The 12,764-nt window shown below is 39.3% G+C and overlaps 1 protein-coding gene across 1 annotated transcript in view; it reads left to right on the top strand.

The window, feature by feature from the left end:
* The window catches only part of RORB (RAR related orphan receptor B), a 184,752-nt gene that overhangs the window by 136,536 nt on the left and 35,452 nt on the right, over nucleotides 1-12,764 (top strand). Inside the window, exons 3-4 of the mRNA XM_007112642.4 lie at nucleotides 1,130-1,271; nucleotides 9,397-9,798. Of these exons, the coding sequence (XP_007112704.1) occupies nucleotides 1,130-1,271; nucleotides 9,397-9,798 (544 nt within the window). The remainder of the gene's footprint in view (nucleotides 1-1,129; nucleotides 1,272-9,396; nucleotides 9,799-12,764) is intronic.

Genomic DNA, 12,764 nt, shown 5'->3' with positions numbered 1-12,764 from the left:
TTGCAAATACTTTCTCCCATTCTGAGGGTTGCCTTTTGGTCTTGTTTATGGTATCTTTTTCTGTGCAAAAGCTTTTAAGTTTCATTCGGTCTCATTTGTTTATTTTTGTTTTTATTTCCATTTCTCTAGGAGATGGGTCAAAAAGGATCTTGCTGTGATTTATGTCATAGAGTGTTCTGCCTATGTTTTCCTCTAAGAGTTTGATAGTGTCTGGCCTTACATTTAGGTCTTTAACCCATTTTGAGTTTATTCTTGTGTGTGGTGTTAGGGATTGTTCTAATTTCATACTTTTACATGTAGCTGTCCAGTTTTCCCAGCACCACTTATTGAAGAGGCTGTCTTTTTTCCACTGTATATTCTTGCCTCCTTTATCAAAGATAAGGTGACCATATGTGTGTGGGTTTATCTCTGGGCTTTCTATCCTGTTCCATTGATCTATATTTCTGTTTTTGTGCCAGTACCATACTGTCTTGATTACTGTAGCCTTGTAGTATAATCTGAAGTCAGGGAGCCTGATTCCTCCAGCTCCATTTTTCGTTCTCAAGATTGCTTTGGCTATTCGGGGTCTTTTGAGTTTCCATACAAATTGTGAAATTTTTTTTTGTAGTTCTGTAAAAAATGCCATTGGTAGTTTGATAGGGATTGCATTGAATCTGTAGATTGCTTTGGGTAGTAGAGTCATTTTCACAATGTTGATTCACAATGTTGATTTCACAGTGTTGAACCCACACTACTCAGTACCCAGAGTTCCTCACTCCCACAGCACTTGACATACGCCTGTGTTATTGTCCCCATGAAGTTTTGTCATACGTGACACTCTCCTCTGCTACTCCCTTCCCACTGCTCTCTGGGGGCAGGAACTCTATTCTGTTTTACTTTGCATAAAACAGCACAGATGTCTTTAGTACACATTGATTGAATGAATGAATGAATGATACCTTCATATCTCTGCAGAGAGTCCAAATTTTCCCCAGTAGAAACATCTGTAAGCAGTCCAAGGAGAGGTAGCCAAAGAATTTTGAAAAGTGAACTCAGTTAACGACGTTCACTGTAGAAAATGTAGCTATCATCTCTGTTAATGGTCGCTTCTTATAAATTTATCTCCCTCCCATTCTCTTTCTCCCTCTAGGGATTCTTTAGAAGGAGCCAGCAGAACAATGCCTCTTACTCCTGCCCGAGGCAGAGAAACTGTTTAATTGACAGAACCAACAGAAACCGTTGCCAACACTGCCGACTGCAGAAGTGTCTTGCCCTAGGAATGTCGAGAGATGGTAAGGCATTGCCTTCCTACTTCTTACTTAAAGGCTTTCAAAATAGAGAGCTAGTGGGAAGCAGCCGCATAGCATGGGGAGATCAGCTCAGTGCTTTGTGACCACCTAGAGGGGTGGGATAGGGAGGGTGGGAGGGAGACGCAAGAGGGAGGGGATATGGGGATATCTGTATACATATAGCTGATTCACTTTGTTATACAGCAGAAACTAACACAACATTGTAAAGCAATTATACTCCAGTAAAGATGTAAAAAAAAAAAAAAAGGCTTTCAAATATATGCTTTTTTTTTTCATTCAAAATTATTTAATTACAAGGCTGGATAACTGAAAAAGAATTTTCCAATAAAAACAATTTCAGAGCTAGAAAGTATAAATAATATACTGGCTAACACGTATATGTCACTCTAGGGCAGTGATTAAACAGATTAAACAGAAATGGCTTGAATCTTATGGATGCATCAAATGGATGCTTCGCTGGAGTCTGTTTAAGCTGCTGGAAGAATTCTAGACAAAGGGATAAGAAAAGAAAACCACATGCTGGCAGTGTATTAAGAGGAAATGTAAGAGCAAATAAATATATAGTGTTGCCTATAACACTGGAAGAAAGGAAAGACTTTTCTGTAGCTCATGGAGCAACCTGTGCTAACTAGGTTAGGTGAGAGCCACATAGTCCTAGATCTAAAGGTGACCACTTGTCCAAGTTTGCCTGTGAATGAGGGACTTCCTGGGATGTGAGATTTTCTGAGCTAAAACTGGAAAGTCCCAGGCAGACCTGGACCACTTGGTCACTGGGTAAGTCTGACTGGTGCACAAGTTGCTTGGTATGTGGAGATGCTAAGGAACAGACCTTGCTTCTGTAGGAAGCCCAGAAGCTCCATTAATGGATGTGGACTATTCAGAGGCATGATGCAGATCGAAAAGGCTGTAGCAGAGCTCCATGTCTTAGAAGGGTTCTGTAGATGGTGTCCTTTTCAGAATAGACTCAAGTGTGTACTCCACCTTCACGCCCAATCCAAATGAGTTGGCTTGGCACCCCAACTGAACTTCTTAGATTAATGAAAGAGGACAAATAAACTCACACAAAGAATTTCATCTAGCTTTGTGTCCATTTTTAAGTTTTCATCTAAACGAATTCTTTCCCCACTGACATTGGCCGTAGCACTCCTATACTGGATTATGAGCAGCCCTGTGTCCTGGGGCCATTTCTGTCTTGTTCCCACTGTATCCTCAGGGTCTGGTTAAAAGCGGGCACCTAAGTGTTTGTTGAATGAATCATGGAATTCTCTTTTACCTAGAGCCTGAGACACAGACAAAGCCCCTGATACTTATTCTCTTTACGTGACTCACTGTGGATTCTGTGTCTCTGGTCACACCCCCTGTAATGAAGTTCAAGGCAGTGTGGACCAAAAAAGAAAAAAAAAAAGAAATACTTTTAGATTTTAAAGAAATATAGATAATTGGCATGCACTATCTCTTGGTATAAAGCAATTTTATGAGTTATTGAATTAAATGCAGGCCTTTTAGTCATTTGGATAAATTTAGCTCTGCATAGATGGTATCTAAACATATACACTGTTTACTTCTTAGCTTGCATTCTCCAGATAGTTGCATCTTGAATTTTTGTTTACCATTTCTCTAATTTCCAACCCACATAAACTCGTCTCACACAAAAGTATACCAATGAGATATATTTAACCCCCAAAATAAAAAGAATCTGACGTTGAGCCTTCCAGTTTATAGGTAGCTTCTAAAGCTACAAGATGTAGGTTTCCAAAACTTTTCTATGTACTAGCTGATTTTGTTTGTTTGTTTTTCTAGATTTGCTAATCACATACATTTACTCTTAGGGTAAATTTGTAGCCCTGTGTACTTGCACATAACTAAAGTGAAGAAAGTGGAGGGTGGAGGTTAAATGGTTTTCAGAATTTCTTTAGTGAAATTCTCTGGGAATTTGAGTTGATAATTTTGCACTTCATTTCTGTAATATGGAGGCAGCATAATAATTGACAGTATCTGAAAAGTTCCATTAATAATTCTACAGAGAGACTAAGCCATTGAGTATTTGCCTTTGTTGCTTCTTCCTGCAATAAAAGGAAATATCTATTTGGAGAGAGAGATCATGTGGGTCTGTGCTGGTGAACAGAATCATGAGCAAGGGATGGGCATATGGTCCAAGGCAGATTCAGTGACGTCAGCCCACAAAATCTAAGAGGTTGTCTGAATCTCATGACATAAAAGAAATATATTGTCGGGGCGGGGCTGGGGACATGGGGATCATATATGGATAGAGCCGCAGTCTATTCTCAAGGGGGAAGAAATTTACTACAGCATAAACTTCTGTGCAAGAAAAAGCAAGATAGTATCTAAGGATGCTGAGGATTAAGGATAATGATCCATCTTAATTTTAGGTCCAGAGACAATCTTGAGGCTTCCAGGGACATCTTTCAAAATGCCTCCTAAGCATGGCTTGTGTCAAATTAATGGTGAGGAGAAATGCTCAGGAGTGATAGTAGTGGCTGGGGATGAGGAGAAGAGGCTTCAGCAGAAGAAAAATGATTCTCTCTAAGGGAAAACAAATTCTTCTTTACTGTGTATATAGAGGAGGTTTGTTATAAGCCTTGAATATATAGGGTACTTTAAACTAAATAAGTCACACTAATACCTGGGAAGCTAAACAGGTTTTATCTCCTATTGATAAGTAATGCCTAGTATGTAGTATCAAAGGATTATGAAGCCCTGAGGTTATGGTTAATTAGCTATGTCTAGTAGGGGCTCAAGAATGAGAGGTAGTGTGTGTCCTGCCACTAATTTATTATACCTACCTTCTACTGAGGAAGCAGATATTTTCAAAGTGCTTTAGCAGTAGTACCAGTAGCCAAGGTAAGATGCCCTCACACCTAACTTCTATATACACACCACCCAGCTTCCCTCAGACATAAAGTAGCATCTTCATTTTAATATTTGCATTTGTTTTCTGTCAGTTATGCCTGGCTGCAAGAATATTTACTTCACCATACCTGGTCACTAAAACAATATGACTGCTAGTAGATGGCTTGATATAACTGTTGACTCCACTGGGCTTTCATTCTCTCCCAAATTTCAGCTTCTATAGTGGCATATTAGTCATGGGGGATATATGAGTAGACAACAAACTGAGCAGTAATAAATTTTTTCGAATTTAGCATTGGCAAAGAATCAAAAGTCAAATCCACTTGGAATACATACACATGTGTTTATGTGTATAAAAAGGTGAAGGTATTGCATGTATACATGTATGTGAAGTGATGGCATGCATATGTGCACTGAATCTTCTCCACCATGGTATTTATTTCTTTTTTTAACTGGACCCTTCACAAATGTTAGTTGCTGGAATCTTCAGTGTCAGTTGTATTAACACTACCAAAAAAAAAAAAACAGAAAACATTTTGGCATCAATAGGAAGATATTGCACCCCAAAGAAAAAACATTATACTCACCTTGCAATAATGAACTATGTGTCCTCCTAAGTGACATGCCTCTATGAAAAAATGGAAGCTACCCTACATAGGCAGGTGTCACAGATTTAGCTTCTTGTTATCCAGATGGCATTGTCCAATATGGTATCCACGTGTTGCTATTTAAATTTAAGTTTAGATTTATTACAATTAAATAAAATTTAAAATTTAGTTCTTCAGTCACATTAGCTATATTTCAAGTGCTCAAAGCCACATGTGCCTTGTGGCTACCGTATTGGAAATTGCAGGGAACATTCCATAATCACAGGAAGTTCTGTTGGAGAAGTGAAGGGGAAGAGAGAGAATATTTTAAAATTATGAATAGGGTTGTGTAGACTGAATCAGATTTTTTTCTACAAATCTTAAAGCACTATAAAAAGGCATAGCCTTGAAATTTTAAAGTTAAATTAAGACTAGTTTCCTTGATAAGTAGTGAGATATAAACATAAAGAATTTCACAGCCAAAGATAGTAAGATAAAATAATTTCCAAAAGGACTATGGAAAGTCATAGATGATAGTTCTACAACGGGGTTCCTCTTGATACCAAAAACATGTGTCTAGTTGTCATGTGGTAGGAAGCAGAAATCTTTGAAGAAGCATCATCTTTGTTTTATAGTTACTCCAAAAACTTCCATTCCACTTAGAATCCCACAATTCAAATAGATATGAAAAGATTTCCAATACTTTTGCATAAAATGGTTCTTTGCTAGTGTGGGATCAAAATGAGGGTTAAGAGCATATCATGAGCAAATACTATCATCACTGAATATTTATAAAGCACTTGCAATGTATACAAATTGTGCTAGTTTCTTTGAGAGGTAGCAGTTTAACAAGAGACTGTCTCCATACTCAAGTGAATCTCATTAACAGAATAATTCAAGTTTGAGAGGGTCAAACACTTAAAATATGTGCCATTCTGATTAATGGGTAGTGGTAAGAAGAATGCAAATACTTGAAAATATAATAGTAATATAGCCTTTGTTAAAATAGGCCCATGAAGTCATTTGTAGAGACGTGGATGGACCTAGAGACTGTCATACAGAGTGAAGTAAGTCAGAAGGAGAAAAACAAATATCATATATTAACGCCTATATGTGGAATCTAGAAAAATGGTACAGATGAACCGGTTTGCAAGGTAGAAATAGAGACACAGATGTAGAGAACAAACGTATGGACACCAAGGGGGGGAAGCGGGGGTGGGGGGGGATGAATTGGGAGATTGGGATTGACATCTATACACTAATATGTATAAAATAGATAAGTAATAAGAACCTGCTGTATAATAAATAAATTAAATTAAATTAAAAACATAGGCCCATGAATACAATAAATGTATTTACAAATAGTGACAAGAAATTATTTTTATATCAGGAAAGTTCAGTAAGTTTATTTTGCCAAGTACTATAATTTTTTCCCAAATATATCACCACTTTTATTACAGGAAGGGGCATAAAACTGAAACGCTGGCTCATCAGTGTTTCTGAAATGAATGGAAAATTGATTCTAAAATAGTATTATAGTCATTGTCAGCAAAGTCCTTGGTTTAGGATGAAGCCTGATAATTCCAAAATGTTGTGGAGTTTTAAGTTTTTTCTTTGAAAATATTTAAATTGCTCAGTGACTTGATAAGTCAATTGTTTCTGGAAGAGGCATAACTATTCACCATTGAGTGGGTTTTCGGGTGTTTACCAGGGCAAAGAGCTTGGCAGCATACTTATCTGACACTGCTAGCTTTGATTGTAAGGTCTTATGGTTAACAGCAGAATTCTGAACCTAAAATTGTTCAGTGTAGTATTGTTCAGTATGGAAACTGGGCTCGTTTCCATATCTGCTGTCAGCTACAGGTCAGTTCTACAGCTCTCCTGATTGTAGTTGGCCTTGCCTGAGATGGTTCTGCCCTGTTACACATATCTTATCCTTCAGGAAACTAGTGTAGGCATGTCCTTTTCATGGTGAGGCACTCAATCACACAAGCCCTTTTTAAGCCTCTGTTTGTGTCACATATGTCAATATCCCATTGGTCCAGAGCAGATCACATGACCCTGAGTCAAGGGGATGGAGCAGGATGCCTGCACAGAATGAAAGGTCACTGCAAATTTACATGGGGTAGAGCAGGCAAATAGGCAAGAAGCATCAGGGTTATTAATGCAGTCAGCCTACTACAATGTGTATTTCACCTAAAGTGTATAGAAATCTAAAGCAAGGTTTAGATTTGGAAAAAGGTTTTAAAAGAGCCACTACATTTTTGTCTCCATGTCAGAAGAGTTCCTCGTTCTTAATTTTTTCTCCCTATAAATTTTAAATGAATAAATGCAAAGCTATTCTTCTAAAGTAAGTCAGAAAGTAGGTCTACTCCAGCCAAAACAAAAATCTTAACCTACAGCAGTAGACATAAATTTTGGATTCACCTCTCTATCTCTGTCACAAAGAGCTGTTCCAAATCTACAGGAATGCAAAGGACAGGGGGTGAGCGAATGGAGAAGCATGTGACATTTCTTTGGGGGAAAAAGTTTTTTCTGAATCAAAACTTACCATGATTTATTTTTTTCGTATACTAAAAGGGTTTTTTCCCCCTAGAGAATGATATAGAGTAAATTATTTGGAATGATAAAGATAGAAAGCTTTCTCTAAAAGCAATTACAGAATTCTGTCCATGGACAACTGAAAATACCACTGCAGTTAGGAAGCAAATATATTTGTCTCTGAGAAACAGAATTTAATGCCCTGTCTCTACAAAGTTAAACACAATGATTCAAAACCCTATAAATTCCATACATATGAGTTAGCATACGGTATTTGTTTGTCTCCTTCTGACTTACTTCACTCTGTATGACAGACTCTAGGTCCATCCACCTCACTACAAATAACTCAATTTCATTTCTTTTTATAGCTGAGTAATATTCCATTCTATATGTGTGCCACATCTTCTTTATCCATCACCATTGTAAAGCAATTATACTCCAATAAAGATGTTTAAAAAAATAGAAAAAAAAAGAAATAAAGGAACAAAATCATAAAAAAGAAAAAAAAACCTATAAAAATAACAACTGAGATGGAATGGCGAGTTTGGTCTGGATTAACCCGATTACTTGTCTTTATTCAGAAAAATTAGTGGATAATTGCCACTTGGTTTTCCTACTTAGGCAGTGTCAGAAAGCCAGAACACAGGTTTTTAAAGATTAAGGAGATAGGAAGAGTTTGGGCTGCTCTAAATCCATCCCTCACATCCACAATCCAGCAGGCAGAAAGGAGGAAAATGGCGAGCCTCAGGACACACACCTGCATGCAGCACTTCCATTTACTCCCTGTTATCCAGAACTTCCTCCCAGAGACACACCTGGCAGTGAGGGTGGTTGGGAAATGTGGTCTCCATTCTGAACAGCCTATGCTCAGATAAACTTTGGTAGCTCTATAACCACTGGAAAGAGAAAATGAATATTGGAGGAATATTGGGAGGTAAAACGGCAGCTGTTTCAGAGCAAGAATCTCTTCTGTGGGCCCTTGGTGCTGGAGAGGTCTTAAGCACTTCACCGTCTAGTCATTCTCAGAAGTTATTCTCATCAACTCTACTGACTGAATCCAGAAATTGGACCTATTTCTACTCTCCATTTTCTTCTTCCCACATTCTCTGAACTCCCACCACCAGCCGGTGACGGGAACAGTGTCACAAAAGAAAAGAAAGCAGAATCTCAAAAGGGAACCTCTAAGTTTACCATAGTCCCTACCATTGACATGAGCCGAACGACATCATGCTTGATGATTCAGATAAGGTGGCCCCTCGACTCCAGACGTTCACAGCCTTAAACGGGAGTTGACAGCATGTGAGGAAAAATGTCTCGATCCACAACAGTTCAGGAGGTTAAGCTCTATAAGAAACAATGAATGCAGATCAAAGCGTCTTTGTATTACTCTCTGACCACTGACAGAGCCTCTTTCTCCTTCTTCCTCAGGATGGTTAAGGATGTTTCCAGAAGAGAGGGGCAGTATAAAACTTGGGGACGGTAGAATAAGAAAGGAAGGGTTACCGTTGTCTCACTTGCTGGGTATCGTATTCACAAAATTGCTATTTTCCAAAGATGGTTTTCATTTGATCCCAAAATCCAATCGAAGGCAAATGGTATGGTTTACTGGAAATTGTGTTTCTCACCCTGCTCCACAGCCTTGGTCTTACCCCACATGCTACTGAGAAAATAGTGAAGTAATAGGGTCCTATCTGGCAATCTAGAAATCCTAATGCTTAGGAGGAAAGCTAATAATGAGTGTTGGTCTACATTTGAATGGGTACTATGTGGTAGTTGTGGGTTTTTGTGAATTGTTTTTTTTCCCGCAAGTAAGAAAGAACGAGGAAATATGCCTTCTAACTTCGTGTCGATGAGAAATACGTCTATAAGTTTGTACATTTCTTCCTAGCTTAGATTCAGTTCTCACTATGCACATAAACCAGTACAGACACCCGTGAATATAACCTTTTATTAAATGTGGAGTGCAAACGAATGGACTCTTGGGCTATGGTCCTGGGACTTTGTGCATTTTATGTTGAGGGGACAGCCATCCATGAGCCCTTGGACTTGAGGTGGTTAATGCGAATGAGAACCTCAAGCGCTGTTTTCTGCTTTTGTCTCCCACCCAGCTGTGAAGTTTGGGAGGATGTCCAAGAAGCAAAGGGACAGCCTGTACGCTGAGGTGCAGAGGCACCAGCAGCGGCTGCAGGAGCAGCGACAGCAGCAGAGTGGGGAGGCGGAAGCCCTCGCCAGGGTGTACAGCAGCGGCCTCAGCAACGGCCTCAGCAACCTGAACAACGAGGCCGGTGGCACCTATGCCAACGGACACGTCATTGACCTGCCCAAGTCCGAGGGTTATTACAACGTGGATTCCGGCCAGCCGTCCCCTGATCAGTCAGGACTTGACATGACTGGAATCAAACAGATAAAGCAAGAACCTATCTATGACCTCACATCCGTACCCAACTTGTTTACCTATAGTTCTTTCAACAGTGGGCAGTTAGCGCCAGGGATAACGATGACTGAAATCGGTAAGTAGAAATCTCCTTCCAGCTCATTTTTGGAAACTCTACTTTGAAATTGCCTTGGTCCTGTTTAGTATGATCATTTTCTTCGGTCTAAGTTGAATTACTTGCATTTATGGCTTCTAGTGAGGAAACTAATTGATTTTAAAATATAGTCTAATAACTGTCACTGTTCCCATGGCCCATAAAAGTTTATTTCAAGCAAAGGAAGAGAGAAGAAATCATAAATAGAAAAATGCTATCTGTAAGAACAGATGCTATCTGTTGAATTTGGGTTCATCACTGAAGGAAAAATGTTATTGGTATAAACAAGAAAATTTCAGCAAGTGTTCAGAGTGATGCTATTAAAAGTGAAATAGCTAAGGGACATAGAAGCAGTATGTAGTAACTGAATGAACAGGGCTCCAACTCTCCATCTAAGATAACTGGGGACAAACCTCAGTTTCCTTCGGTGTAAAGGCAGAGGGGTAGACCAGAAGACCTCTAAGGCTCTTGTAAATCTGAATTCAAGAATTCTACGTGGGAATAGAGTCTGTATTACTGGCAATAAAAAGAGTGTAGTCTGGAATGTTACAGAAGGGCAACAAATAAGCCCCTCTGAGCAGGGCAAGTCCCAGGCACAGTTGCATCGGTTGCAGACCCTCCTGCTTCTGCAACGTCCTTCTTAAGGAGTGGTGTTCAAGCGTGCACTCTCTCTTCTGACATGTCGCAGCTTTGTTTTACCCTGTTAAGCTTAGGAGTCTGTTAACCGTCTAATCGGTTGATTTTATTAACTAATTGCCATAAAAATATGGATGTAGGTTTAACACATTACCCTCCTGGGTAACAGAGCTGTATGTTAACAGTAGCCCGGAGGGGCTAGCAGGCAGTGGCTACAGCAGGCTTCATGCAGTACTTAGTGCACAGGGAAAGCAATGTGGAGCTCGGGAGTCTTTGAGGCTTCCTCACATCTTGCCCTGAGAGGTGGCAGAAAAGAGTGGTTAAGAACCAGGCTACCTGAATTCAAATCCTGGATCTGTCGCCTGTTATTTGAGCTGAAGCAAGTTTCTCAATCCTGGTTTGCTCATCCTGTTGTGTGTTTTTTTTTTTTCTCAAAAAATGTTAGCTCACAGATCACACCGTTGTTGTAAGAATTAAATGAGTCAATACTTGTAAAACAGAGCCATGTTTGGCACTCCACAAGCGCTCAGTAACTCTGAGCTGTTCTCACTTGTCCACCACGTGTTCAATCACCTTCTCTGTCTAAACTGTGAGTAGGAGCCTAAAGCCTACGAGTGTTTTAAATAAAGTTGATGTGAACACATAATGAAGGACACGCCATATGTATCTTGGCTACTTCTGCCATCTGGTTGAGGAAGAAGTGACGTGACACAGTTATAAAACCTGAAACGCTATTTTTCTCTCTTAGCAATTCAGCCTGTGGCAGGGAGTAAAGAAATGGTTGACATAGCACCTGTGACGACATCCACAACTGAGAGACGTAGAAAACTACACATCAGCTCTAATAACAAAAATATTCATTATGTTGCTCTCCTTAACCTGTGACTATGTCGCAGGCACTTCACACACATTTAATTTTCACAAGCATCTTATCTGATAAGTAAAACTATTACTCCCATTTTACAGATGTGGAAACAGAGGCTCAGAGATGTCTCATGACCTGCCCAGGGTCCTTTGGTTACTAAATGTTGGAGCCATCTTCCATCCCAGGCTGTCTGATTCTGGAGTCCTTTGTGCTTACCCATTATCCTGCTACTTGCTATGGGCTTAATATTCGCAAACTGCATTGTTAATCAATAGGGGACAAGCTGTTTAAGTGGAGTCACTAGGTCTTTCCAAAAGGACATGTTAAAAGGAAAAGGAAATAGGCACCATTTTTTGCTTTTATCCTACTTAGTATCTAAGTTCCTGAGTTTGCTATTGATTGGGAACACATGTTTAAAACATACTGAAACAAAAACAATTGTTGGGCGATCTGATCCATACCCAAAAAGGAAAGACTTCTAAGAATGCAGAAATCACAATTTCTTTGTGATTTAGAATCAGTAGGAGGTATTACAGAAAGAGAACTACAGCCAGAAACATGAAGTTCAAGTAACCCTACCCAGGTCATTCTCCTCCTGGCCTTGAGTCTATTCCTCTATGAACTAGAGAAACTCCAAATTCATCCAGATTTTCTACACAGACATTGACCCCCAAATGAACTAGCATTTATTTTTCTTACTTATTTCAAGATACTATTAGTCTTTAGAGATCTCTAGATCTGCCTTAAATTTTGGAGGTTTCTTCCATCAGACTTTTAGGGATGCAATTAGGTTGTCCTCCTAGGGCTCTCAAATTTAGCAGGCTCCTAAGCCTAAGTATTGCCTTGGTTCCCATTTCGTTAAAACGGCAATGCCATCTAGTGGACACAAACTCCTTCGAGTGTCGAATGGAGGTACCTATAAGAGCCACAACAGTGTGATGCACTATGCTTTCCTGCACCGTCCAAAGAACTGCCACTCATTTCACTAAAGCATTAAGTCCATAGCAGTCTAATTGGGCAGGAGGGCATCAGTGGTGTAGTACAGCAGTTAAGAACTTTGGTTCTGGAGTCGGACTGCCTGAGTTCAAAACCTCATTGTTCCTTTTCCCTCAGGCAGTTTACCTAACCTGAGTCTCAGTTGTAAACCTGAGATAATAATAATCCCTACCTGTGTGTGTGGATTAAATGAGTTAATATTTGAAAATTCTTAGAACAGCTTCTGTCATGCATAAGCCTCATCATTATTATTATTATCAATATAATTGATATTATAATAGTATTAATCTCATTATTACTTAATAACATTCTTGGTCATTACCTAATTACCTGTTATTGAGCCCCTAATGGTGCCTAGCGATCTTCAACTCTTATAACAACGCTATTATGCCTGTTATATAATTATTCATATATCCATATTACAGATGAAAACATTGAGGCTCAGAAGTTA

This window comes from Physeter macrocephalus, chromosome 9 (genome assembly GCF_002837175.3).
Source record: "Physeter macrocephalus isolate SW-GA chromosome 9, ASM283717v5, whole genome shotgun sequence".
In the NCBI taxonomy this organism is placed as follows: domain Eukaryota; kingdom Metazoa; phylum Chordata; class Mammalia; order Artiodactyla; family Physeteridae; genus Physeter; species Physeter macrocephalus.
This window is presented reverse-complemented; position numbering and strand designations above follow the sequence as displayed.